Source organism: Pristiophorus japonicus, chromosome 2, assembly GCF_044704955.1.
Source record: "Pristiophorus japonicus isolate sPriJap1 chromosome 2, sPriJap1.hap1, whole genome shotgun sequence".
Lineage (NCBI taxonomy): Eukaryota > Metazoa > Chordata > Chondrichthyes > Pristiophoridae > Pristiophorus > Pristiophorus japonicus.
The window spans coordinates 3,827,340-3,854,849 of record NC_091978.1 but is presented as its reverse complement, the minus strand read 5'-3'; the positions used below and the strand labels follow the sequence as shown (position 1 = coordinate 3,854,849).

The 27,510-nt window shown below is 50.7% G+C and overlaps 1 protein-coding gene across 1 annotated transcript in view; it reads left to right on the top strand.

Annotated features, from left to right (window-relative positions):
* The first annotated feature begins 432 nt into the window (after nt 1–432).
* LOC139229272 (rhotekin-like) overlaps nt 433–27,510 on the top strand; it is a 193,507-nt gene continuing 166,429 nt past the window's right edge. Inside the window, exon 1 of the mRNA XM_070860935.1 lies at nt 433–528. Coding sequence (XP_070717036.1) covers nt 457–528 — 72 coding nt within the window. The 5' untranslated portion in view covers nt 433–456. The remainder of the gene's footprint in view (nt 529–27,510) is intronic.

The window sequence follows — 27,510 nt, the reverse complement described above, 5'->3', positions numbered from 1 at the left end:
AGCGGTGTCCGGAGCAGGGAGTAAACGGTGTCCGGAGTGACCGCTGTTCCGGAGCAGGGAGTAAGCGGTGTCCCGAGTGACCGCTGTCCCGGGGCAGGGAGTGAGCGGTGACCCGGAGCAGGGAGTAAGCGGTGTCCCGAGTGACCGCTGTCCCGGGGTGGGGAGTGACCGCTGTCCCGGGGCAGGGAGTGAGCGGTGACCCGGAGCAGGGAGTGACCGCTGTCCCGGGGCAGGGAGTGAGCAGTGTCCGGAGCAGGGAGTAAGCGGTGTCCCGGGGCGGGGAGTGAGCGGTGTCCCGGGGCGGGGAGTGAGCGGTGTCCGGAGTGACCGCTGTCCCGGGGCAGGGAGTGAGCAGTGTCCGGAGCAGGGAGTAAGCGGTGTCCGGAGTGAGCGGTGTCCCGGGGAGATGTCGCGGACTGTGGGAGGGGGGGAGTGAGCGGCCCGGTACCGCCAGAAATGGACGAGACGATCCGGATCATGGAGGACCTGAACCTGCTCTACATCCGCCAGATCGCGCTGAGCCTTCAGGTAAGGTGGGGGCGGCTGGGCAGGGGTGGTGTGTGTGGACGGGTGTGGAGGGGGGCAATTGGGCGGGTGTGGGTGGGGACTTGAACAGGTGGAGGGGAGGGATGGGGTAGTGGGCGGGTGTGTGGGGCGGGGGGGGGGGGGATTGGGCAGGTGTGTGTGTGTGTGTGTGTGTGGTGGGCAGGGGTGGGTGGGTGGGTGTGTGGGGGTGGAATGGGCAGGGGTGGGTGGGTGTGTGTGTGTGGGATGGGCAGGGGTGGGTGGGTGTGTGTGTGGGTGGGATGGGTAGGGGTGGGTGGGTGTGTGGGATGGGCAGGGGTGGTGTGCGTGTGTGGGGGGGGGAGTGGGCAGGGGTGGGTGGGTGTGTGTGGGTGGGATGGGCAGGGGTGGGTGGGTGTGTATGGGTGGAATGGGCAGGGGTGGGTGGGTTTGTGTGGGTGGTGTGTGTGTGGTGGGCAGGGGTGGGTGTGTGTGGGGACGGACTAGGTGGGTGTGTGGGGTGGGCAGACTGGGCAGCTGTGCGGGGAGGACATGGCAGCAGTGGGTGGAGGGTAGAAGGACTATGCAGGTGATATCTGGGTAAGGGATCCAAGGAGGGCTCTGGTCAGGATTGGCAAGGTGGATTTGGGCAGGGGGGCTATCGGTGGGGAATGGGCTCTGAACAGGAAGGTGGGCAGGGGAGCCATCATTTAATTTGTTCTCGGGACGTTGGTGCCACGGTGAGGCTGCATTTATTGCTCATCCCTCGTTGTCCTGTTAGTGTTGACGGACCTCGTGCAACCTCGACAGTACTTGTGATGATGGTGTTCCCAATGTGGTAGGGAATTCCAAGATTGTGAGTAATGGTGGCAAGTTAGGATGGAGGGGATATTGGAGCCTGGCGTTCACAATGAAGCTCAGTGATAAAAGGCTGCAGGGAGGTGCTGGCGAAGTAACCTTGCTGAGTTGTGCATGATACGTCCTTGCTATACAGTATAAATGCACACGAGGCCCATGCTTGAGAAAAGGTCAGTCTGTGACCTGTCCTTTATTTCATAGCACTCAAGTGAAGGAAGTGGGTGGAGCTTCCCCTTTTATATCGGAAGGTCTAGGTTAGGAGTGTCTCCCACAAGTTCACCACCTAGTGGTCAGTGTTCCCACAGTGGACAACTGAGGTCAGATTATACATAGGTTACAATGCTGGTTGAATACATGACATCACCTCCCCCCACACAAAGTCCTATTTGGATCACAGGTTGCGTCTCTCTGGTGGTTTACGCTCCCTTGTAGAGCGCCTGAGTTGGGGCTCCGGTTGTTGGGCGCTGGCCTGAGTTTCTGCTGTTTGCGGTGCCTCAGGCCTGTCCGGACTGCCCACAGTGACTGGGCTCTCCTCCCTTTGGTTCATGTTTCGGTCACCTGTGGTGGAGTGAACTCTACATCGTGTTCTTCCTTTGCTTCTTCTATGGGGTTGCTGAACCTCCTTTTTGTTTGATCCACATGTTTGCGGCAGATTTGTCCATTGGTAAGTTTAACTATCAGAATCCTATTTCCCTCTTTGGCAATCACAGTGCCTGCGAGCCATTTGGGCCCTGCAGCGTAGTTGAGGACAAAAACAGGGTCATTTACATCAATACGTTGCGCCCTCGCATTCCTGTCATGGTAGTGATATTGTGACTGGTGCCTGCTCTCGACAATTTCTTTCACGGCGGGGTGTATAAGGGATAACTGGGTTTTGAACATCCTTTTCATTAGCAGCTCTGCGGGTGGAACCCCTGTGAGCGAGTGTGGTCGGGATCTATAGGCCAACAGGAGGCGTGATAAGCGGCTTTGTAGGGAACCCCTTTGGATTCTGAGCATCCCCTGTTTGATTATCTGCACTGCTCGTTCTGCCTGGCCGTTTGAGGCCGGCTTGAACGGTGCCGTTCTAACATGGTTAATTCCATTGCCTGCCATGAAGTCCTGGAATTCAGTGCTTGTGAAGCATGGGCCATTGTCGCTGACCAAGATGTCCGGTAGACCGTGGGCGGCGAACATTGCCCGTAGACCTTCGACCGTGGCAGAGGTTGTGCTTGAATTTAAAATGTCACACTCGATCCATTTGGAATAGGCGTCTACAACAACCAAAAACATTTTTCCCATGAAAGTACCTGTATAGTCCACATGGATGCGTGACCAATGCTTGGCAGGCCATGGCCAGGGGCTAAGGGGGGCTTCCCTGGGCGCATTGCCCAGCTGGGCACATGTGTTGCATCTGCGAACACAAAGTTCCAGATCTGCGTCTATCCCTGGCCACCAAACGTGTGACCTGGCAATTGCCTTCATCGTGACAATGCCTGGGTGCTCATTGTGGAGTTCTCTGATGAACACTTCTCTTCCCATCTGGGGCATGACTACGCGGTTTCCCCACAGTAAGCAATCGGCCTGAATCGAGAGTTCAACCTTGCGCCTGTGAAATGGTTTAAATTTCTCAGGGCATGCCCTGTACGTGGCTGCCCAGTCCCCATTCAGGACACATTTCTTGACTAGAGACAATAGTGGGTCTCTATTTGTCCAGACTTTAATCTGACGGGCTGTCACGGGTGAGCCTTCGCTTCCGAAAGCTTCAACAGCCATGACCATCTCAGCAGCATGCTCGGTAGCCCCCTCAGTGGTAGCTACTGGGAGCCTGCTGAGTGCATCGGCGCAGTTTTCGGTGCCCGGTCTGTGCCGAATTGTGTAGTCATAGGCGGCTAACGTGAGTGCCCACCTCTGTATGCGGGCCGATGCGTTTGCATTTATGGCCTTGTTGTTGGCCAAAAGGGACATTAGGGGTTTGTGATCTGTCTCCAGCTCAAATTTCCTGCCAAACAGGTACTGGTGCATTTTCTTTACCGCATATACTCCTTTTCTACCATCCCGTAGCCCCTTTCTGCCTGGGACAGACTTCTGGAGGCATAAGCTACCGGCTGTAACTGACCCTTGGCATTGACATGCTGCAACACACACCCGACACCATAGGACGACGCATCGCACGTTAACACAAGTTTCTTACATGGGTCATATAGCGTTAACAGATTGTTGGAACATAACAAATTGCGTGCTCTATTAAAAGCCCTTTCCTGGCTGTCCCCCCAGACCCATTCGTGACCTTTGCGTAGGAGCACGTGTAGCGGCTCTAGCAGTGTGCTCAATTTGGGAAGAAAGTTACCAAAATAGTTCAGGAGCCCCAGGAATGAACGCAGCTCCGTCGTGTTATGGGGTCTGGGTGCTCTCTGGATCGCTTCCGTCTTGGACGCAGTAGGGCTGATCCCGTCTGCTGCTACCCTCATCCCCAGGAATTCTATCTCAGGAGCTAGGAAGATGCACTTCGCCTTTTTCAGTCGCAGCCCTACCAGGTCCAGTCTGCGTAGCACCTCCTCCAGGTTGTGGAGGTGTTTTTCAGTATCGTAACCCGTAATGAGGATGTCGTCCTGAAAAACCACCGTCCCTGGAATCGATTTGAGGAGGCTTTCCATGTTTCGTTGGAAGATCGCGGCGGCCGAGCGAATCCCGAATGGACATCTGTTGTACTCAAACAACCCCTTGTGTGTCGTGATGGTGGTCAGCTTCTTCGACTCACTCACCAGCTCCTGGGTCATGTAAGCTGAGGTCAGGTCCAATTTTGAAAAAAGTTTGCCATCGGATAGCGTCGCAAAGAGGTCCTCCGCTCTCGGTAGCGGGTACTGGTCTTGGAGTGACACCCGATTGATGGTGGCCTTGTAATCGCCACATATCCTGACTGACCCATCCGCCTTGAGCACCGGCACAATCGGGCTCGCCCAGTCACTGAATTCGACTGGCGAGATGATGCCTTCCCTCAGCAGGCGGTCCAATTCGCCTTCTATCTTTTCCCGCATCACGTACGGCACCGCTCTTGTCTTGTGGTGTACTGGCCTGGAGTCCGGGTTTATGTGAGTCACTACCTTGGCCCCCATGAAAGTGCCAATGCCGGGTTGAAATAATGAGTCAGATTTGTCAAGATTCTGTGAGCATGATACTCGCTCCACAGAGGAAATTGCATTGACATCGCCCCATTTCCAGTTCATGACAGCAAGCCAACTCCTCCCCAGTAGTGCGGGACCGTCCCCTGGGACAATCCAGAGTGGCAGTCTGTTCTCCGAATCTTTGTGGGTCATGACTACCGTGGATCTGCCTAGCACTGGAATGATCTGCTTTGTGTAAGTCCGTAGCTGTGCGTCAATCGGCAATAATTTTGGCCTCCTGGCCTTGGACGCCCACAACTTTTCGAACTGTTTGATACCCATCAGGGACTGGCTGGCCCTGTTATTGCCCGGAGCACTGTGTGCTGCTTTAACAATGTTGAATCTCTGTCCCAACCATTCCTTAACACAGTACCTCTCGTCTGTTCTGCTAGTGGCCATGCTCGCGTGGTTTAAATCCCAGTTTCTTGTCGCCATTGATACGTCCTTACTATACAGTATAAATGCACACGAGGCCCATGCTTGAGAGAAGGTCAGTCTGTGACCTGTCCTTTATTTCATAGCACTCAAGTGAAGGAAGTGGGTGGAGCTTACCCTTTTATATCTGAAGGTCTAGGTTAGGAGTGTCTCCCACAAGTTCACCACCTAATGGTCAGTGTACTCACAGTGTACAACTTAGGTCAGATTATACATGGGTTACAATTCTGGTTGAATACATGTTCGTTCAAGAGATGTGGTTGTCGCGGGCACGGTGAGAATTTATTGCCCATCCTTAATTTCTGTTGGTGAGCCGCCTCGTTGAACCGCTGCGGTCCATATGATGAAGGTACTGCCATTGCGCTGTTAGGGAGGGAGTTTGAGGATTTTGACTCAACATATAGATCAGACATACAGTAATGTACCACTGATGCAGGGAGTGGGTACGGGGATCAGGGGGAAAACTTTGCACTGGCTGGAGTCATACCTCGCACAAAAGAAGATGGTTTTGGTTGCTCGAGGCCACTCATGTCAGCTCCAGGCAAGCAGCATGCTGTGGACCGAGCTAATCCCTCAATCAACGGATCCAATCAAAGCTCTGCAGTCCTGCCACATCCAGTGGTGAATGGTGGTGGACCATTAAACAACTAACGGGAGGAGGAGGCTCCTTGACTATCCCCATCCTCAATGATGGCAGAGCCCGGTACGTGAGTGCAACAGACAAGGCTGAAGTGTTTACAACCATCTTCAGCCGGAAGTGCCCAGTGGATGATCCATCTCGACTTCACAGAGGCCAGTCTTCAACCAATCCGATTCATTCCATGTGATAGCAAGTAACAGCTGAGTGCACCGGATCCAGCAAAGGCTGTGGGCCCCGACAACATCCCAGCTATCGATCTTGTGCTCCAGAACTAGCCTCGAGCCAAGCTGTTCCAGTCCAGATACAGCACTGGCATCTGTCCGACAATGTGGAGAACTGCCCAGGTGTGTCCTGTCCACAAAGAGCAGGACAAATCCAATCCGGCCAATTACCGCCCCATCAGTCTACTCTCAATCTTCAGCAGGAGGTGGGTGGGATGGCTTGACCCATCCACCTCCACGGAGGTGTGTGGGGGACCTGACCCATCCACCTCCATGGCACGAACCTGGTATTGCAGTACTTCCAGGAACGGTGCAGTGGCTCTAGGCCTTTTGGCTAAGAGCATTGGCGCAGAGTGATCCTTGACTGGTGCAGGGTGACCTCTGGCGTTTGTGACTTGACAAAGAATTGGAAACGATTGGCTACGAATTTATAAAAAAAAAAGGAAGGTGTCCTTAAGTGCTGCTGGATTGCACAATCACCAAATACTTAATTGGAGGGAAGCTAATTTAGGTGGACAGAGAATGGATCTGGCCTGGGTAAATGGGTAAAGTGGAATCAAAGGTTGACAGGCAAAACTGTAATCGAACAATGGGCTGCCTTTAAAGAGCAGATGATTCCAATAAAGAGGAGTTGATCGATAGATTTTTAGATATTGAGGGAATCAAGGGATATGGGGATAGTGCAGGCAAGTGGAGTTGAGGCAGAAGATCAGCCATGATCTCATTGAATGGCTGACTCCTGCTCCTAATTCTTATGTTCTTATGATTTGTGTGAAGTCAAAGTACATTCCCACGCGGGGGAAAGAGGAGGCAACTAAAGTCAGGGCTCTCTGGATGATGAAAGAGATAGAGAGGAAGATGAAGCAGAAAAAGGGGCATATGACAGATGAGCGGTTGAGAATACAAGTGAAAACCAGTCTGAATGTGGAAGATTCAGAGGGGAAATGAAAAAGGAAATCAGAGGGGCAGAGAGGATATGAGAATAGAATGGCAACTAACAATAAAAAGGAATCCAAAAGTCTTCTATAGGCATATAAATAGTAAACGGGTAGTAAGGGTGTGGGGGGGGAGGGGGGATTAGGGACCAGAATGGAGACCTACACATGGAGGCAGAGGGTGTGGCTGAGGGACTAAATGAGGACTTTGCATTTGTTTTCACCAAGGAAGAGTGCCATAGACAGAGTGAAGGAGGAGGTAGTGGAGACACTTGATTGGATAAAAATTGATCAAGAGGAGGTGCGAGAAAGGCTGGCTGTACTTAAAGCAGAGACGTCACCAGATGGGATTCATCCTCGGAAGCTGAGGGAAGTTAAGGCGGAAATCGCAGAGGTACTGACCAGGAAGGGAGTAAAGATAAACCCAGCAACTACAGGCCGTCAGTTTAACCTCAGTAGTGGGGAAGCATTTTGAAATTATAACTTTGTCCCGAATTAACAGTCACTTGGACTAAGGATTAATTAAGAAAAGCCAGCAAGGATTTGGTAAAGGCAAATCGTATTTAACTAACTTGCATAAAAATTAGGAGCAGCAGGAGTAGGCCATTCGGCCCCTCGAGCCTGCTCCGCCATTTAATGAGATCATGGATCATCTTTTACCTCCACTCCACTTCCCGGCACTGTTCCCTTATCCCATGCTTCCCCTAATATCCAAAAGTCTATCGATTTCTGTCTTGAATATATTCAAAGACTGAGCTCCACAGTCCTCTGGGGCAGAGAATTCCAGAGATTCACCACCCTCTGGGTGAAGTTTCTCCTCTTCTCAATCCCAAATGGCTGACCCTTTATTCTGAGACTGTGACCCCTGGTTCTAGACTCCCCAGCCCAGGGAAACATCCTCCCTGCATCTACCCTGTCAAGCCCTGTAAAAATGTTCCATGTTTCAATGAGATCACCTCTTATTCTTGTAAACTCTAGAGAATATAAGAACATAAGAACATAAGAAATAGGAGCAGGAGTAGGCCATATGGCCCCTCGAGCCTGCTCCACCATTTAATACGATCATGGCTGATCTGATCATGGACTCAGCTCCACTTCCCCGCCCGCTCCCCATAACCCCTTATTCCCTTATCGGGTAAGAAACTGTCTATCTCTGTCTTAAATTTATTCAATGTCCCAGCTTCCACAGCTCTCTGAGGCAGCAAATTCCACAGATTTACAACCCTCTGAGAAAATAAATTTCTCCTCATCTCAGTTTTAAATGGGCGGCCCCTTATTCTAAGATTATGCCCTCTAGTTCTAGTCTCCCCCATCAGTGGAAACATTCTCTCTGCATCCACCTTGTCAAGCCCCCTCATAATCTTATATGTTTCGATAAGATCACCTCTCAATCTTCTGAATTTCAATGAGTAGAGGCCCAACCTACTCAACCTTTCTTCATAAGTCAACCCCCTCATCCCTGGAATCAACCAAGTGAACCTCTCTGAACTGCCTCCAAAGCAAGTATATCTTTTCGTAAATATGGAAACCAAAACTGCACGCAGTATTCCAGGTGTGGCCTCACCAATACCCTGTATAACTGTAGCAAGACTTTCCTGCTTTTAAATTCCATCCCCTTTGTAATAAAGGCCAAGATTCCATTGGCCTTCCTGATCACTTGCTTTACCTGCATACTAACCTTTTGTGTTTCATGCACAAGTACCCCCAGGTCTCGCTGTACTTGCAATCTTTATTCATTTAAATAATGACTTGCTCTTTGATTTTTTTTCTACCAAAGTGTATGACCTCACACTTTCCAACATTATACTCCATCTGCCAAATTTTTGTCCACTCACTTAGCCTGTCTATGTCTTTTTGCAGATTTTTTGTGTCCTCCTCACACATTGCTTTTCCTCCCATCTTTGTATCGTCAGCAAGCTTGGCTACATTACACTCAGTCCCTTCTTCCAAGTTATTAATATAGATTGTAAATAGTTGGGGTCCCAGCATTGATCCCTGCGGCACCCCACTAGTTATTAGTGGGGTGCCGCTAGTACAGGCCTGGTCTACTCAATCTCTCCTCATAGGACAATCCCCCCCATCCCAGGAATCCGTCTGTTGAACCAACGTTGCACTCCCTCTATGGCAGTGTATCCTTCCTTAGGTAGGGAGACCAAAATTGTACACAATACTTATTTAAGGGGTTGAGCAGCTTTGAAAGTGGATAAATCCCAGGCCCGGATGAAATGTATTCCAGGTTGTTAAGAGAAGCAAAAGAGGAAATAGCGGAGGCTCTGATCACCATCTTCCAGTGCTCTCTGGCTACAGATGTGATGCCAGAGTTCTGGAGGACTGCTAATGTTGTACCTTTATTTAAAAATGGAGAAAGGGATAGACTGAATAATTACAGGCCAGTCAGCCTAACCTGTGGGTGGGAAATTATTGGAAAAAATCCTGAGGGACAGGATAAATCTTCATTTGGAAAGACTATAGATTAATCAAGGTCCCACATGGCAGACTGGTCATGAAAGTAAAAGCCCATAGGATCCAGGGCAAAGTGGCAAGTTGGCTCCAAAATTGGCTCAGAGGCAGGAAGCAAGGGGTAATGGTTGATGGTGTTCTTGTGACTGGAAGGATGTTTCCAGTGGGGTTCCGCAGGGCTCAGAGCTGGGTCCCTTGCTTTTTGCGGTATATATCATTGATTTAGGCTTGAATGTAGGGGGTATGATTGAGAAGTTAGCAGATGATACTAAAATAGACTGTGTGGTTGATAATGAAGAAGAAAGCTGTAGACTGCAGGAAGATATCAATGTACTGGTCAGGTGGGCAGAACAGTGGCAAATGGAATTCAATCCGGATAAGTGTGAGGTAATGTATTTGGGGAGGTCTAACAAGGCAAGGGAATAAGCATTAAATGGTAGGACACTGAGAAGTGTAGAGGAACAAAGGCACCTTAGAGTGCAGGCCCACAGATCCCCGAAGGTAGCAGGCCAGGTAGATAAGGTGGTTAAGAAGGCATATGGAATATGTGCCTTTACTAGTCGAGTCATGGAATACAAGAGCAAGGAGGTTATGCTTGAACTGTATAAAACATCATCATCATTATCATAGCCGGTCCCTCGTATCGAGGATGACTTGCTTCCACGCCAAAAAGGGATGAGTTCACAGGTGTTTCAATGAAGGACATAATATTCCAGATCCTGACCTACATCCTGAAGGGTGGAAGATGCCTGTGCATAGATTTTTTTAACGTGTGGTGGCCGTTGCACACCAGCCACCACATGGGCTTGACAGAGCGAGGTCTTGGTCCAGTGGCAAGGGTTAACCAGGACGACTGGAGACCTGCTCTGCTACACAGACCTAGTGCGCACACACATCGCAGTGTGGGCTGGTCCGTGCTGCCCCTGTGCCCTCGGCTCTTCTAGGCCCCGAACTCACACCTCTCCTGGGCCCTGATCACGTCACTCCACAATCTCTTGCCGCTCCTGCTGAATAAAACACTGGTTAGGCCACAGCTGGAGTACTGCGTGCAGTTCTGGTCACTGCATTACAGGAAAGATGTGATTGCACTGGAAAGGGTGCAGAGGAGATTTACAAGAATATTGCCTGGGACCGGAGAATTCTGGCAATGAGAAAAGATTGGAGATGCTGGATCTGTTTTCTTTGGAACAGACGAGGCTGAGGGGAGACCTGATTGAGGTGTATAAAATTATGAGGGGCCTGGATATAGTGGATAGGAAGGACCTGTTTCCCTTGGCAGAGGGGTCAACAACCAGGGGGCATAGATTTAAAGTAATTGGGGAGAAATTGAGAGGAGATATAAGGGGAAATGTCCTCACCCAGAGGTGGTGGGGGTCTGGAACTCACTGCCTGAAAGAGTGGTAGAGGCAGAAACCCTCACCACATTTAAAGATACTTGGATGTGCACCTGAAGTGTCGTAATCTGCAGGGCTACGGACCGAGAGCTGGAAAGTGGGGTCAGGCTGGGTAGCTCTTGGTCTGCCGGCGTGGACACGATGGGCCAAAATGGTCTCCTTTCGTGCTGTAAATTTCTATGATGCTATACTCCAGGTGTGGTCTCACCAGGGCCCGATATAATTGCAGTAAGACGTCTTTACTCTTATACTCAAATCCTCTTGTAATAAAGGCCAACATACCATTTGCTTTCTTAATTGCTTGCTGTACCTGCCTGTTAACTTTCAGTGATTGGTGTACAAGGACACCCAGGTCCCTCTGAACACCAACGTTTCCCAATCTCTCACCATTTAAAAAATACTCTGCTTTTCTAGTTTTTCTACCAAAGTGGATAACTTCACATTTCTCCACATTATATTCCATTTACCATGTACCTGCCCATTCACTCAGCCTGTCTGTATCCCCTTGAAGCCTCTTTGCATCCTCCTCACAACTTACATTCCCACCGAGCTTTGTATCATCAGCAAACTTGGATATATTACATTTGGTCCCCTCATCCAAATCATTGATATAGATTGTGAATAGCTGGGGCCCCAGCACTGATCCTTGCGGCACCCCACTAGTTACAGCCTGACAACCCGAAAATGACCCGTTTATTCCTACTCTCTGTTTTCTGTCTGTTAACCAATCCTCAATCCAAGCTAGTATATTACCCCCCAATCCCATGGGCCCTAATTTTGTTCAATAACATCTTGCATGGCACCTTATTAAATGACATCTGAAAATCCAAATACACCACATCCACTGGTTTCCTCTTATCTATTCTGTTAGTTACAACCTCAAAATACTCTAACAGATTTGTCAAATATGATTTCCCTTTCTTAAATCCTTGTTGACTCTGCCCAATCCTATCAATATTTTCTAAGTGCCCTGTTACCGCGTCTTTAATAGATTCTAGCATTTTCCCTACTACTGATGTCAGGCTAACTGGCCTGTAGTTCCCAGTTTTCTCTCTCCCTCCTTTCTTAAATAGCGGGGTTACATTTGCTACCTTCCAATCTGCGGGAACGTTCTAGAATTTATGGAATTTTGGAAGATGATAATCACTGCATCCACTATCTCTATAGCCACCTCTTTCAAAACCCTAGGATGTCGGCCATCAGGTCCAGGGGATTTATCAGCTTCCAGTCCCATTATTTTTCCCCAGTACTTTTTTTTTACTAACACTAATTTCTTTCAGTTCCTCATTCTCACTAGACCCTTGGTTCTCCAATATTTCTCGCAGGTATTTTGCGTCTTCTTCCTGAAGACAGACACAAAGTATTTGTTTAATATCTCTGCCATTTCCTTATTCCCCATTATAATTTCTCCTGTCTCAGCCTATAGGGGACCCACATTTACTTTTGCCAAGCTGTTCCTTTTTACACACCAATAGAAGCTTTTACAGTCTGTTTTTATGTCTCTCGCTAGTTTACTCTCGTATTCTATTTTCCCTTTCTTTGTTAATTTTTTGATGGTCCTTTGCTGAATTTTAAAATCGCCCCAATCCTCAGGCTTACTGCTCTTTTTGGCAACATTATAAATCTCTTCCTTTGATCGAATACTATCTTTAACTTCTCTTGTTAGCCACGGTTGGTTCACTTTTCCTGTGGGATTTTTGTGCCTGAAAGGATTGTATATTTATTGTAAATTATGTATTCATTCTTTAGATGCTAGCCATTGCTTGTCTACAATCATAATAGAAACATAGAAATTTACAGCACAGAAGGCTTTTCGGCCCATTGTGTCTGTGCCGGCCAATAAAGAGCCGCACGGCCCTCGGTCAGCAGCCCTGAAAGTTACATATAAACCTATGAACAATGTTGGAAAGGTAAAGAGCACCCAGCCCAAACAGTCCGCCCTACACAACTGCGACACCCCTTATACTGAAACATTCTACACTCCACCCCAACCACCGGAGCCATGTGATCTTCTGGGAGAGGCAAAAACCAGATTAAAAACCCAGGGGGAAATAAAATCTGGGAAAATTCTTCTCCGACCCATCCAGGCGAGCAACACTAGGCCAGGAGATCACCTTGGCCATATTCGATTCATAGAAACATAGAAACATTGAAAATTTGAAAATAGGTGCAGGAGTGGGCCATTCGGCCCTTCGAGCCTGCACCGCCATTCAATAAGATTATGGATGATCATTCCCTCAGTACCCCTTTCCTGCTTTCTCTCCATACCCCTTGATCCCCTCAGCCGTAAGGACCATATCTAACTCCCTCTTGAATATATCCAATGAACTGGCATCAACAACGCTCTGCGGCAGGGAATTCCACAGGTTAACAACACTCTGAGTGAAGAAGTTTCTCCTCATCTCAGTCCTAAATGGCCTACCCCTTATCCTAAGACTATGTCCCCTGGTTCTGGACTTCCCGAACATCGGGAACATTCTTCCCGCATCTAACCTGTCCAGTCCCGTCAGAATCTTATACGTTTCTATGAGATCCCCTCTCATCCTTCTAAACTCCAGTGAATACAGGCCCAGTTGGTCCAGTCTCTCCTCCTATGACAGTCCAGCCATCCCTGGAATCAGTCTGGTGAACCTTCGCTGCACTCCCTCAATAGCAAGAACGTTCTTCCTCAGATTAGGAGACCAAAACTGAACACAATATTCCAGGTGAGGCCTCACTAAGGCCCTGAACAACTGCAGTAAGACCTCCCTGCTCCTATACTCAAATCCCCTAGCTGTGAAGGCCAACATACCATGTGCCTTTTTCACCGCCTGTTGTACCTGTATGCCGACCTTCAATGACTGATGAACCAGTACACACAGATCTCGTTGCACCTCCCCTTTTCCTAATCTGCCACCATTCAGATAATATTCTGCCTTCGCGTTTTTGCCACCAAAGTGGATAACCTCACATTTATCCACATTATACTGCCTCTGCCATGCATTTGTCCACTCACTTAACCTGTCCAAATCACCCTGCAGCCTCTTAGCATCCTCCTCACAGCTCACACCGCCACCCAGTTTAGTGTCATCTGCAAACTTGGAGAGTTTACACTCAATTCCTTCATCCAAATGGTTAATGTATACTGTAAAGAGCTGAGGTCCCAGCACTGAGCCCTGCGGCACTCCACTAGTCACTGCCTGCCATTCTGAAAAGGACCCGTTTATTCCGACTCTCTGCTTCCTGTCTGCCAACCAGTTCTCTATCCATGTCAGTACATTAGCCCCAATACCATGCACTTTGATTTTGCACAACAATCTCTTGTGCGGGACCTTGTCAAAAGCCTTTTGAAAATCCAAATACACCACATCCACTGGTTCTCCCTCGTCCACTCTGCTAGTTACATCCTCAAAAAATACCAGAAGATTCGTCAAGCATGGTTTCCCTTTCATAAATCCATGCTGACTTGGACCGATCCTGTCACTGCTTTCCAAATGTGCTGCTATTTCATCTTTAATAATTGATTCCAACATTTTCCCCACTACTGATGTCAGGCTAACCGGTCTAGAATTACCCGTTTTCTCTCTCCCTCTTTTTTTTTAAAGTAGTGTTACATTAGCTACCCTCCAGTCCAAAGGAACTGATCCAGAGTCGATAGACTGTTGGAAAATGATCACCAATGCATCCACTATTTCTAGGGCTACTTCCTTAAGTACTCTGGGATGCAGACGAACAGGCCCCGGGGATTTATCAGCCTTCAATCCCATCAATTTCCCTAACACAATTTCCCGCCGAATAATGATATCCTTCAGCTCCTCCTTCTCACTTGACCCACTGTCCCCTAGTACATTCGGATGGTTATTCGTGTCTTCCTTTGTGAAGACAGAACTGAAGTATTTGTTCAATTGGTCTGCAATTTCTTTGTTCCCCATTATAACTTCACCTGAATCTGACTGCAAGGGTCCTACATTTGTCTTCACTAATCTTTTTCTCTTCACATATTTATAGAAGCTTTTGCAGTCAGTTTTTATGTTCCCTGCAAGCTTCCTCTCCTACTCTATTTCCCCCTCTTAATTAAACCCTTAGTTCTCCTCTGCTGAATTCTAAATTTCTCCCAGTCTTCAGGTTTGTTACTTTTTCTAGCCAATTTATATGTCTCTTCCTTGGTTTTAACACTATCCCTAATTTCCCTTGTTAGCCACAGTTGAGCCACCTTCCCCGTTTTATTTTTACTCCAGACAGGAATGTACAATTGCTGAAGTTCATCCATGTGATATTTAAATGTTTGCCATTGCTTATCCACCATCAATCCTTTAAGTATCCTCTGCCAGTCTATTCTAGCCAATTCACGTCTCACTGTCGAAGTTACCTTTCCTTAAGTTCAGGACCCTAGTTTCCGAATTAACTGTGTCACTCTCCATCTTAATAAGGAATTCCACCATATTATGATCACTCTTCCCCAAGGGGCCTTGCACAACAAGATTGCTAATTAGTCCTCTCTCATTACACATCACCCAGTCTAGGATGGCCAGCTCTCTAGTTGGTTCCTCGACATATTGGTCGAGAAAACCATCCCTAATACACTCCAGGAAATCCTCCTCCACCGCACTGCTACCAGTTTGGTTAGCCCAATCTATATGTAGATTAAAGTCATCCATGATAACTGCTGTACCTTTATTGCACACATCCCTTATTTCTTGTTTAATGCTGACCCCAATCTCACTACTACTGTTTGGTGGTCTGTGCACAATTCTCACTCGCGTTTTCTGCCCTTTGGTATTTCGTAGCTCCACCCATACCGATTCCACATCATCCAAGCTAATGTCCCTCCTTACTATTGCATTAATTTCCTGTTTAATCAGCAGCGCCAACCTGCCTCCTTTTCCTTTTTGTCTATCCTTCCTGAATGTTGAATCCCCCTGGATGTTGAGTTCCCAGCCTTGGTCACCCTGGAGCCATGTCTCCGTGATGCCAATTACATCATATCCGTTAACTGCTATCTGTGCAGTTAATTCATCCACTTTATTCCGAATACTCCTCGCATTGAGGCACAGAGCCTTCAGGCTTGTCTTTTTTAACACACTTTGCCTCTTTAGAATTTTGCTGTAATGTGGCCCTTTTTGGTTTTTGCCTTGGCTTTCTCTGCTCTCCACTTTTACTATTCTCCTTTCTATCTTTTGCTTCTGCCTCCATTTTATTTCCCTCTGTCTCCCTGCATAGGTTCCCATTCCCCTGCCATATTAGTTTAATCCCTCCCCAACAGCACTAGCAAACACTCCCCCTAGGACATTGGTTCCGGTCCTGCCCAGGTGCAGACCGTCCGGTTTGTACTGGTCCCACCTCCCTCAGAACCGGTTCCAATGTCCCTGGAATTTGAATCCCTCCCTGCTGCACCACTCCTCAAGCCACGTATTCATCTGGGCTATCCTGCGATTCCTACTCTGACTAGCACGTGGCACTAGTAGCAATCCTGAGATGACTACTTTTGAAGTCCTACTTTTTAATTTAGCTCCTCGCTCCCTAAATTCGCCTCGTAGGACCTCATCCCTTTTTTTACCTATATCGTTGGTACCAATGTGCACCACGACAACTGGCTGTTCACCCTCCCTTTTCAGAATGTCCTGCACCCGATCCGAGACATCCTTGACCCTTGCACCAGGGGAGCAACATACCATCCTGGAGTCTCGGTTGCGGCCACAGAAATGCCTATCTATTCCCCTTACAATCGAATCCCCTATCACTATCGCTCTCCCACTCTTTTTCCTGCCCTCCTGTGCAGCAGAGCACCCACGGTGCCATGAACTTGGCTGCTGCTGCCCTCCCCTGATGAGTCATCCCCCCCAACAGTACCCAAAGCGGTGTATCTGTTTTGCAGGGGGATGACCGCAGGGGACCCCTGCACTACCTTCCTTGCACTGCTCTTCCTGTTGGTCACCCATTCCCTATCTGGCTGTGGACCCTTTACCTGCGGTAAGACCAACTCACTAAATGTGCAATTCACGTCATTCTCAGCATCGTGGATGCTCCAGAGTGAATCCACCCTCGGCTCCAGGGCCGCAATGCGGTCCGTCAGGAGCTGGAGGCGGATACACTTCCCGCACACGTAGTCATCAGGAACACCAAAAGCGTCCCTGACTTCCCACATAGTACAGGAGGAGCATAACACATGTCCGAGCTGTCCTGCCATGACTAACCCTTAGATTAACTTAAATTGGCAACAAAAATGCTAAATGTTACTTACTGCTATAGAAAAGAAAAAGAAAAACTACTCACCAATCAGCAGCCAATCACTTACCCCCTTGGCTGTGACATCATCTTTTGATTCCTTTCTACTTCTTTTTGCCTCCCTGCTGCAGATGCACCGGTCGGCCTCCGACATCCCCGGACTCCCTGCTCGCACTCCCGCCTCTCCCTCGCGTTGGGCCTTTTGTCGTCCTCCGATCTCCCCAGATTCCCTAATGCTCGCACTCCCGCCTCTCCCTCACGTTGGGCCTTCTGTAGGCCTCTGACGACCCGGACTCCCTGCTGCTCACACTCCCGCCTCTCCGACACGTTGGGCCTTTTGTTGTCCCTGCAGTACTTATCTGCGCCAGCCAACAAGAGGGTATTCAATAATAAGATGGGTTGGAAACTGCTGTTATTGCTGCTGTTATTCACGTCCTACTGACTGTGTTCATTCTGTTAGTTGGTTTTTGTTTCTGATGATAATAACCCTTCAACTAGGCTGGAGTTTAATATTTTGATATTTCAAATAACAGTGTTGATATTTCATGTCTCCAAGATAAGAGACAAATTGATGTTGTGTTTCTGTCTGCTCCATTTTTGAATGGGGAGGAGGAGCAGTGAGAGATCGGGGGGAGGAGCAGTGAGAGATCGGGGCCCAGGAGCAGTGAGAGCTCGGGGGGAGGAGCAGTGAGAGATCGGGGGGAGGAGCAGTGAGAGATCGGGGCCCAGGAGCAGTGAGAGATCGGGGCCCAGGAGCAGTGAGAGCTCGGGGGGAGGAGTAGTGAGAGATCGGGGGGAGGAGCAGTGAGAGATCGGGGCCCAGGAGCAGTGAGAGATCGGGGCCCAGGAGCAGTGAGAGATCGGGGGGGAGGAGCAGTGAGAGATCGGGGGGAGGAGCAGTGAGAGATCGGGGGGAGGAGCAGTGAGAGATCGGGGCCCAGGAGCAGTGAGAGATCGGGGCCCAGGAGCAGTGAGAGATCGGGGGGGAGGAGCAGTGAGAGATCGGGCCCCAGGAGCAGTGAGAGATCGGGGCCCAGGAGCAGTGAGAGATCGGGGCCCAGGAGCAGTGAGAGATCGGGGGGAGGACCAGTGAGAGATCGGGGGGAGGAGCAGTGAGAGATCGGGGCCCAGGAGCAGTGAGAGATCGGGGCCCAGGAGCAGTGAGAGATCGGGGGGAGGAGCAGTGAGAGATCGGGGGGAGGAGCAGTGAGAGATCGGGGGGAGGAGCAGTGAGAGATCGGGGCCCAGGAGCAGTGAGAGATCGGGGGGGAGGAGCAGTGAGCGATCGGGGAGGAGGAGCAGTGAGAGATCGGGGCCCAGGAGCAGTGAGCGATCGGGGCCCAGGAGCAGTGAGAGATCGGGGGGGAGGAGCAGTGAGAGATCGGGGCCCAGGAGCAATGAGAGATCGGGGCCCAGGAGCAGTGAGAGATCGGGGGGGAGGAGCAGTGAGAGATCGGGGGGAGGAGCAGTGAGAGATCGGGGGGAGGAGCAGTGAGAGATCGGGGGGAGGAGCAGTGAGAGATCGGGGCCCAGGAGCAGTGAGAGATCGGGGGGGAGGAGCAGTGAGAGATCGGGGGGGAGGAGCAGTGAGAGATCGGGGCCCAGGAGCAGTGAGAGATCGGGGGGGAGGAGCAGTGAGCGATCGGGGAGGAGGAGCAGTGAGAGATCGGGGGGAGGAGCAGTGAGAGATCGGGGCCCAGGAGCAGTGAGAGATCGGGGGGAGGAGCAGTGAGAGATCGGGGCCCAGGAGCAGTGAGAGATCGGGGCCCAGGAGCAGTGAGAGATCGGGGGGAGGAGCAGTGAGAGATCGGGGGGAGGAGCAGTGAGAGATCGGGGCCCAGGAGCAGTGAGAGATCGGGGCCCAGGAGCAGTGAGAGATCGGGGGGGAGGAGCAGTGAGAGATCGGGGGGGAGGAGCAGTGAGAGATCGGGGCCCAGGAGCAGTGAGAGATCGGGGGGGAGGAGCAGTGAGAGATCGGGGCCCAGGAGCAGTGAGAGATCGGGGGGAGGAGCAGTGAGAGATCGGGGCCCAGGAGCAGTGAGAGATCGGGGGGGAGGAGCAGTGAGAGATCGGGGGGGAGGAGCAGTGAGAGATCGGGGCCCAGGAGCAGTGAGAGATCGGGGGGAGGAGCAGTGAGAGATCGGGGGGGAGGAGCAGTGAGAGATCTGGGGGAGGAGCAGTGAGAGATCGGGGCCCAGGAGCAGTGAGAGATCGGGGGGAGGAGCAGTGAGAGATCGGGGCCCCGGAGCAGTGAGAGATCGGGGGGGAGGAGCAGTGAGAGATCGGGGCCCAGGAGCAGTGAGAGATCGGGGGGAGGAGCAGTGAGAGATCGGGGGGGAGGAGCAGTGAGAGATCTGGGGGAGGAGCAGTGAGAGATCGGGGCCCAGGAGCAGTGAGAGATCGGGGCCCAGGAGCAGTGAGAGATCGGGGGGAGGAGCAGTGAGAGATCGGGGCCCAGGAGCAGTGAGAGATCGGGGCCCAGGAGCAGTGAGAGATCGGGGGGGAGGAGCAGTGAGAGATCGGGGCCCAGGAGCAGTGAGAGATCGGGGCCCAGGAGCAGTGAGAGATCGGGGGGAGGAGCAGTGAGAGATCGGGGGGGAGGAGCAGTGAGAGATCGGGGCCCAGGAGCAGTGAGAGATCGGGGCCCAGGAGCAGTGAGAGATCGGGGCCCAGGAGCAGTGAGAGATCGGGGGGGAGGAGCAGTGAGAGATCGGGGCCCAGGAGCAGTGAGAGATCGGGGCCCAGGAGCAGTGAGAGATCGGGGGGGAGGAGCAGTGAGAGATCGGGGCCCAGGAGCAGTGAGAGATCGGGGCCCAGGAGCAGTGAGAGATCGGGGGGAGGAGCAGTGAGAGATCGGGGCCCAGGAGCAGTGAGAGATCGGGGCCCAGGAGCAGTGAGAGATCGGGGGGGAGGAGCAGTGAGAGATCGGGGCCCAGGAGCAGTGAGAGATCGGGGCCCAGGAGCAGTGAGAGATCGGGGCCCAGGAGCAGTGAGAGATCGGGGCCCAGGAGCAGTGAGAGATCGGGGGGAGGAGCAGTGAGAGATCGGGGGGAGGAGCAGTGAGAGATCGGGGCCCAGGAGCAGTGAGAGATCGGGGGGAGGAGCAGTGAGAGATCGGGGCCCAGGAGCAGTGAGAGATCGGGGGGAGGAGCAGTGAGAGATCGGGGCCCAGGAGCAGTGAGAGATCGGGGGGAGGAGCAGTGAGAGATCGGGGCCCAGGAGCAGTGAGAGATCGGGGGGAGGAGCAGTGAGAGATCGGGGCCCAGGAGCAGTGAGAGATCGGGGGGAGGAGCAGTGAGAGATCGGGGCCCAGGAGCAGTGAGAGATCGGGGGGAGGAGCAGTGAGAGATCGGGGGGAGGAGCAGTGAGAGATCGGGGCCCAGGAGCAGTGAGAGATCGGGGGGAGGAGCAGTGAGAGATCGGGGGGAGGAGCAGTGAGAGATCGGGGCCCAGGAGCAGTGAGAGATCGGGGGGAGGAGCAGTGAGAGATCGGGGGGAGGAGCAGTGATAGATCGGGGGGAGGAGCAGTGAGAGATCGGGGCCCAGGAGCAGTGAGAGATCGGGGGGAGGAGCAGTGAGAGATCGGGGGGAGGAGCAGTGAGAGATCGGGGGGAGGAGCAGTGAGAGATCGGGGGGAGGAGCAGTGAGAGATCGGGGCCCAGGAGCGAGGGTTCGGGGCCCAGGAGCAGTGAGAGATCGGGGCCCAGGAGCAGTGAGAGATCGGGGCCCAGGAGCAGTGAGAGATCGGGGGGAGGAGCAGTGAGAGATCGGGGGGGAGGAGCAGTGAGAGATCGGGGCCCAGGAGCAGTGAGAGATCGGGGCCCAGGAGCAGTGAGAGATCGGGGGGAGGAGCAGTGAGAGATCGGGGCCCAGGAGCAGTGAGAGATCGGGGCCCAGGAGCAGTGAGAGATCGGGGCCCAGGAGCAGTGAGAGATCGGGGCCCAGGAGCGATAATTCGGGGCCCAGGAGAGGCGAGGGCCCGGGGCAGCATGGGCCAGCCCACACTGCGATCTATGGATAGTAGGAGCGTGCGTGTGCACTAGGTCTGTGCAGCAAAGCTTGGTCTCCAGTCGTCTTGGTTAACCCTTGCCACTGGATCAAAACCTAGCTCTGTCAAGCCCGTGTGGTGGCTGGTGTGCAACGGCCACCCCACGTTAAAAAAAATCCGCGCACAGGCATCTTCCACCCTTCAACATGGAGTTCGGGACCTAGAATGTCAGATCCCTCATTGAAACACCTGTGAACTCATCCCTTTTTGGTGTGGAAGCAAGTTATCCTCGATACGAGGGACTGCCTAATACTATACTATATAATACTATATCCAGTCTAATCCCATTTACCAGCTCTAGGTCCGTAGGTTACGGCACTTTAAATGCCCATCCAAGCACCTTTTAAATGTGGTGAGGGTTTCTGCATCCACCACCCTTCCAGGCAGCGAGTTCCAGATCCCCACAACCCTCTGCATGAAGAAGCCACCCCTCAAATCCTCGCTAAATCTTCCACCAACCACCTTAAAACTATGGGCCCTCGTAATAGACCCCTCCACCAATGGAAATAGACCCTTACTATTCACTTTATCCATCGAAAAATTCAATCACGTTAGTCAAACACGATCTTCCCTTAACAAATCCGTGCTGACTGTCCCTGATTAATCCTGGCCTTTCCAAATGTAGATTTATCCTGTCTTTGAGGAATTTTTCCAATAATTTTCCCACCACTGAGGTTAGGCTGACTGGCCTGTAATTACTCGGTCTATCCCTCTCTCCCTTCTTAAACAGGGGTACCACATTAGCAGTCCTCCAATCCTCTGGCACCCTACCTGAAGGACTGGAAAGTTATGGTCAAGACCTCTGCTATTTCCTCTTTTGTTTCACCTGGGATGCATTTCATCCGGGCCTGGGGACTTATCCACTTTCAAAGCTGCTAACCCCTGAATACCTCCTCTGTCACTATATTTATTCCATCCAGAATATCACACTCCTCCTCGATAGCAGTATCTGCATTGCCCCTTTCCTTTGTGAAAACAGATGCAAAGTATTCGTTAAGAACCCTCCCAACATCTTCCGCCTCCGCACAAAGACTATCCTCATGGTCTCTAATAGGCCCTACCCTTTCTTTAGTTACCCTCTTACTCTTAATATATTTATAGAACATCTTTGGGTTTTCCTTAATTTTACTAGCCAAGTTTTTTTCATGCTCTCTCTTAGCATTCCTAATATCCTTTTTAATTTTACCTCTGAACTTGCTATATTCCTCCAAAGATGCGACAGTATTTAGCTGTCGGTATATGACATAAGTGTCCCCTTTTTTTCTTTATCCTCCCCTGTAAGTCCCTAGGCATCCAGGGGGCTCTAGAATTATTATTCCCACACTTTTTCTTTAACGGCGCATGTTTGGCCTGAGCCCTCCGGATCTCCTCCTTGAATGCCTCCCACTGTTCCGACACTGATTTACTTTCAAGTAACTAACTTGAATCTGACTGAATTATGGTCACTGGCACCCAAATGCTCTCCCACTAATGTAGTTTCCCAATCAACCCTAGCCAACTCTATCCTCATACCTACGTAGTTTCCTTTCTTTAGATTTAAGACCCTAGTTTCGGATTTAACTAAATCACTTGCAGCTTGATTGAGTTTTTTGATGAGGTAACAGGGAGGGTCGATGAGGGCAGTGCAGTTGACGTGGTGTACATGGATTTCCAAAAGGTGTTTGATAAAGTGCCACACAATGGGCTTGGTAGCAAAGGTGAAGCCCGTGGAATAAAAGGGACAGGGGCAGCCTGGATACGGATTGTCTCGGTGACAGGAAACAGAGAGTACTGGTGAACGGTTGTTTCTGGGACTGGAGGGAGGTATACAGTGGTGTTCCCCAGGGGTCAGTACTGGGACCACTGCTTTTCCTGATATATATTAATGACTTGGATGTGGGTGTACAGGGCACAATTTCAAAATTTACAAATGGCACAAAACTTGGAAGTATAGTGAACAGTGAGGAGGGCAGTGATAGACTTCAGGAGGACATAGACAGGCCGGTGGAATGGGCGGGCACGTGGCAGATGAAATTTAACGCAAAAAAGTACGAAGTGATCCAGTTTGATTGGAAGAACGAGGAAAGGCAATATAAACTAAAGGGTACAATCCTAAAGGAGGTGTATGAACAGAGAGACCGGGGGTATATGTGCACAAAGCGTTGAAGGTGGCAGGGCAGGTTGAGAAAGCGGTTAAATAAACATACGGGATCCTGGGCTTCATAAATAGAGGCAGAGAGTACAGAAGGAAGGAAGCTGTGAAGAACCTTTATAAACATAGAAACATAGAAAATAGGTGCAGGAGTAGGCCATTCGGCCATTCGAGCCTGCACCGCCATTCAATAAGATCATGGCTGATCATTCCCTCACTACCCCTTTCCTGCTTTCTCTCCATACCCCTTGATCTCTTTAGCCTTAAGGGCCATATCTAACTCCCTCTTGAATATATCCAACGAACTGGCATCAACAACTCTCTGCGGTAGGGAATTCCACAGGTTAACAACTCGCTGAGTGAAGAAGTTTTTCCTCATCTCAGTCCTAAATGGCCTACCCCTTATCCTAAGACTATGTCCCCTGGTTCTGGACTTCCCCAACATCGGGAACATTCTTCCCGCATCTAACCTGTCCAATCCCATCAGAATCTTATACGTTTCTATGAGATCCCCTCTCATCCTTCTAAACTCTAGTGAATAAAGTCCCAGTTGATCCAGTCTCTCCTCATATGTCAGTCCAGCCATCCCTGGAATCAGTCTGGTGAACCTTCGCTGCACTCCCTCAATAGCAAGAACATCCTTCCTCCGATTAGGAGACCAAAACTAAACACGATATTCCAGGTGAAGCCTCACTAAGGCCCTGTACAACTGTAGTAAGACCTCCCTGCTCCTATACTCAACTCCCCTAGCTATGAAGGCCAACATACCATTTGCCTTCTTCACCGCCTATTGTGCCTGCATGCCAACTTTCAATGACTGATGAACCATGACACCCAGGTCTCGCTGCACCTCCCCTTTTCCTAATCTGCCGCCATTCAGAGTGATGTTGTGTATCTGTAAAACATGCACTCCCATGTTCCGCCACCAGGGAGCGCATCCCCTGAGGTCCCAAGGGATCCCAGCTGAAATACTGTGCTCTCAAGGGAAAACACTGGGCTGACCTCAACTGGAGTATTGTGTCCAATTCTGGGCACCACACTTTAGGAAGGATGTGGAGGCCTTCGAGAGGGTGCTGAAAAGATTTACGAGAATGGTTCCAGGGATGAGGAACTTCAGTTGCATGGATAGACTGGAGAAGCTGGGGTTCTCCTTGGAGCAGAGAAGGTTGAGAGGAGATTTGATGGAGGTTCTAAATCATGAGGGGGTTGGACAGAGAGAGAAACTGATCTCATTGGAGGACACAGATTTAAGCTGATTGGCAGAAGAACCAAATGCGACATGAGAAAAACCTTTTCTATGCAGCGAGTGGTTAGGATCTAGAATGCACGGCCTGAGAGAGTGGTGGAGGCAGACTCAACTCTGGGTTTCAAAAAGGAGTTGGATAAGTACGTGAAGGAAAACAATTTGAAGGGTTACGGGGGAAGGGTCGGGGGAGTGGGACTAACTTAATTACTCTTGCAGAAAGCCGGCACCAGCTTGACCGGCTAAATGGCCTCCTTCTGTGCTGTAACTATTGTGTTCCTAACACAGATGAGGCTGCACACAGGGAGGTTAAAGTAACAGTGACCTCAGTCTTAATAAGACACTCCAGAGTGAGGAACAGGCCTTAGGGGCTGGCTGAAACACTGTGCTCCCAAGGGATGCTGGGATCCCTTGGGACTTCAGGGTATGCGCTCCCTGGTGGCGGAACATGGGAGTGCATGCTTTACAGATACACAACATCACTTCCCCCCGCCCCCCTCCCCAAAGTCAAAGTGAAAACTATTTACAAGGTGAGGCGGTCGGGAGCCTTTCTTTCCCTGGTGGACCGCCTCGGTACAAATGTCTGTTCTGGTGTGTTGGCTGTGCCCTCGCTGGGCTGGCGTGTTGTTGGCCCTGCAGGGCTGCTGGGTGAGCCTGGCCTTGCTGGGCTGTTGGGCGTGATGGGTTCGATTTCCTGGTCCGGGGTGGTGTCGTTGATCCTTTGGGTGTGTGTTGTGAGCTCGAAAAAGGTGGTGTCTGCTGTGGGTTGTTCAGGCCAGTCTGTGAACCGTATCCTCGTTTGGTCCAGGTGTTTTCTGCAAATTTGTCCATTGTCTAGTTTGACTACAAACACCCTATTCCCTTCTTTAGCTATCACCGTGCCCGCGATCCACTTGGGACCATGTCCATAGTTTAGCACATACACAGGGTCATTCAGATCAATTTCCCGTGACACAGTGGCGCGACCATCGTTTACATTTTGTTGCTGCCACCTGCTCTCTACCTGATCATGCAGGTTGGGGTGAACCAGCGAAGGTCTGGTTTTAAGTGTCCTTTTCATGAGTAGCTCAGCTGGGGGCACACCTGTGAATGAGTGGGGTCTCGTGCGGTAGCTGAGCAGTACTCGGGACAGGCGGGTTTGGAGTGAGCCTTCTGTGACTCGTTTAAGGCTCTGTTTGATTGTTTGTACTGCCCACTCTGCCTGCCCATTGCAGGCTGGTTTAAACAGGGCCGAGGTGACATGTTTGATCCCATTGCGGGTCATGAATTCTTTAAATTCGGCACTGGTGAAACACGGCCCGTTGTCACTGACCAGTATGTCAGGCAGGCCGTGGGTGGCAAACATGGCCCTCAGGCTTTCAATGGTGGCGGTGGCGGTGCTTCCCGACATTATTTCACATTCAATCCATTTTGAAAAAGCATCCACCATCACCAGGAACATTTTACCAAGAAACGGACTCGCATAGTCGACATGGATCCTCGACCATGGTCTGGAGAGCCAGGACCACAAACTTAGTGGTACCTCTCTGGGCGTGTTGCTCAAGTGAGCACATACGCTGCATTGCCGTACACAGGATTCTAAGTCAGAGTCGATTCCGGGCCACCACACGTGAGATCTGGCTATCGCTTTCATCATTACTATACCCGGGTGTGTGCTGTGTCGATCTGAGATGAACGTCTCCCTGTCCTTTTTTGGTAGCACTACGCGGTTACCCCACAACAGGCAGACTGCCTGAATGGACAGCTCGTCCTTTCACCGCTGGAACGGCTTGATTGGCTCTTGCATTTCAACGGGGATGCTGGCCCAGCTCTTATGCAGTACAGTTTTTTACTAGGGACAGCAGAGGATCTTGGCTGGTCCAAGTCCTAATCTGGCGGGCCGTGACAGATGATTTATCATTTTCAAATGCTTCCGTGACCATCAACAAGTCTGCGGGCTGCGCCACCATCAACAAGTTTGCAGGCTGCACCATTTCCACCCCCGTGGTGGGCAATGGTAGCCGACTGAGAGCATCCACACAGTTCTCGTTGCCTGGCCTGTGGTGGATGGACGCTGATAGCGCGAGTGCCCACTTTTGTATACGGGCTGAGGCATTAATATTTATCCCCTTGTTTTCAGCGAACAGGGATATCAGGGACTTGTGATCGGTTTCCAGCTCAAATTTGAGGCCAAACTGATGCATTTTCTTTACCCCGAACACACACACGCTAATGCCTCTTTCTCAATCGTGCTGTCGGCCCTCTCATAAGAACATAAGAATTAGGAACAGGAGTAGGCCATCTAGCCCCTCGAGCCTGCTCCGCCATTCAACAAGATCATGGCTGATCTGGCCGTGGACACAGCTCCACTTACCCGCCCTCTCCCCATAACCCTTAATTCCCTTATTGGTTAAAAATCTATCTATCTGTGACTTGAATACATTCAATGAGCTAGCCTCAACTGCTTCCTTGGGCAGAGAATTCCACAGATTCACAACCCTCTGGGAGAAGAAATTCCTTCTCAACTCGGTTTTAAATTGGCTCCCCTGTATTTTGAGGTTGTGCCCCCTAGTTCTAGTCTCCCCGACCAGTGGAAACAACCTCTCTGCCTCTACCTTGTCTATCCCTTTCATTATTTTAAATGTTTCTAATAGATCCCCCCTCATCCTTCTGAACTCCAACGGGTAAAGACCCAGTCTACTCAATCTATCATCATAAGGTAACCCCCTCATCTCCGGAATCAGCCTCGTGAATCCAAAGCTAATATATCCTTCCTTAAGTAAGGCCTTAGATAAGCTCCTGGAGGCATAGGCAACAGATTGCAACTTCCCCGCAACGTTAGCTTTTGTAATACACACCCGACTCCGTACGATGACGCGTCACATGCTAGTACAAGTCTTTTACACGGGTTATACAATACAAGCAGTTTGTTGGAGCATAAAATGTTACTGGCTTTCTCAAAGCAATTACTTGTTTTATTCCCCATACCCAGTTCTCACCTTTATGCAATAACACATGTAGGGGCTCTAAGAGGGAACTTAACCCCGGTAGGAAGTTACCAAAATAGTTGAGGAGTCCCAGGAATGAATGTAGCTCCGTGACGTTCTGTGGCCTGGGCGCGTTCCTGATAGCCTCTGTCTTGGCGTCTGTGGGTCGAATGCCGTCCGCCGCGATCTTTCTCCCCAAAAACTCCACTTCTGTTGCCATGAAGACGCATTTCGACCTCTTCAGCCACAGCCCTACGCGATCCAGTCGCTGGAGGACCTCCTCCAGGTTTTGTAGGTGCTCGACGGTGTCCCGACCCGTGACCAATAT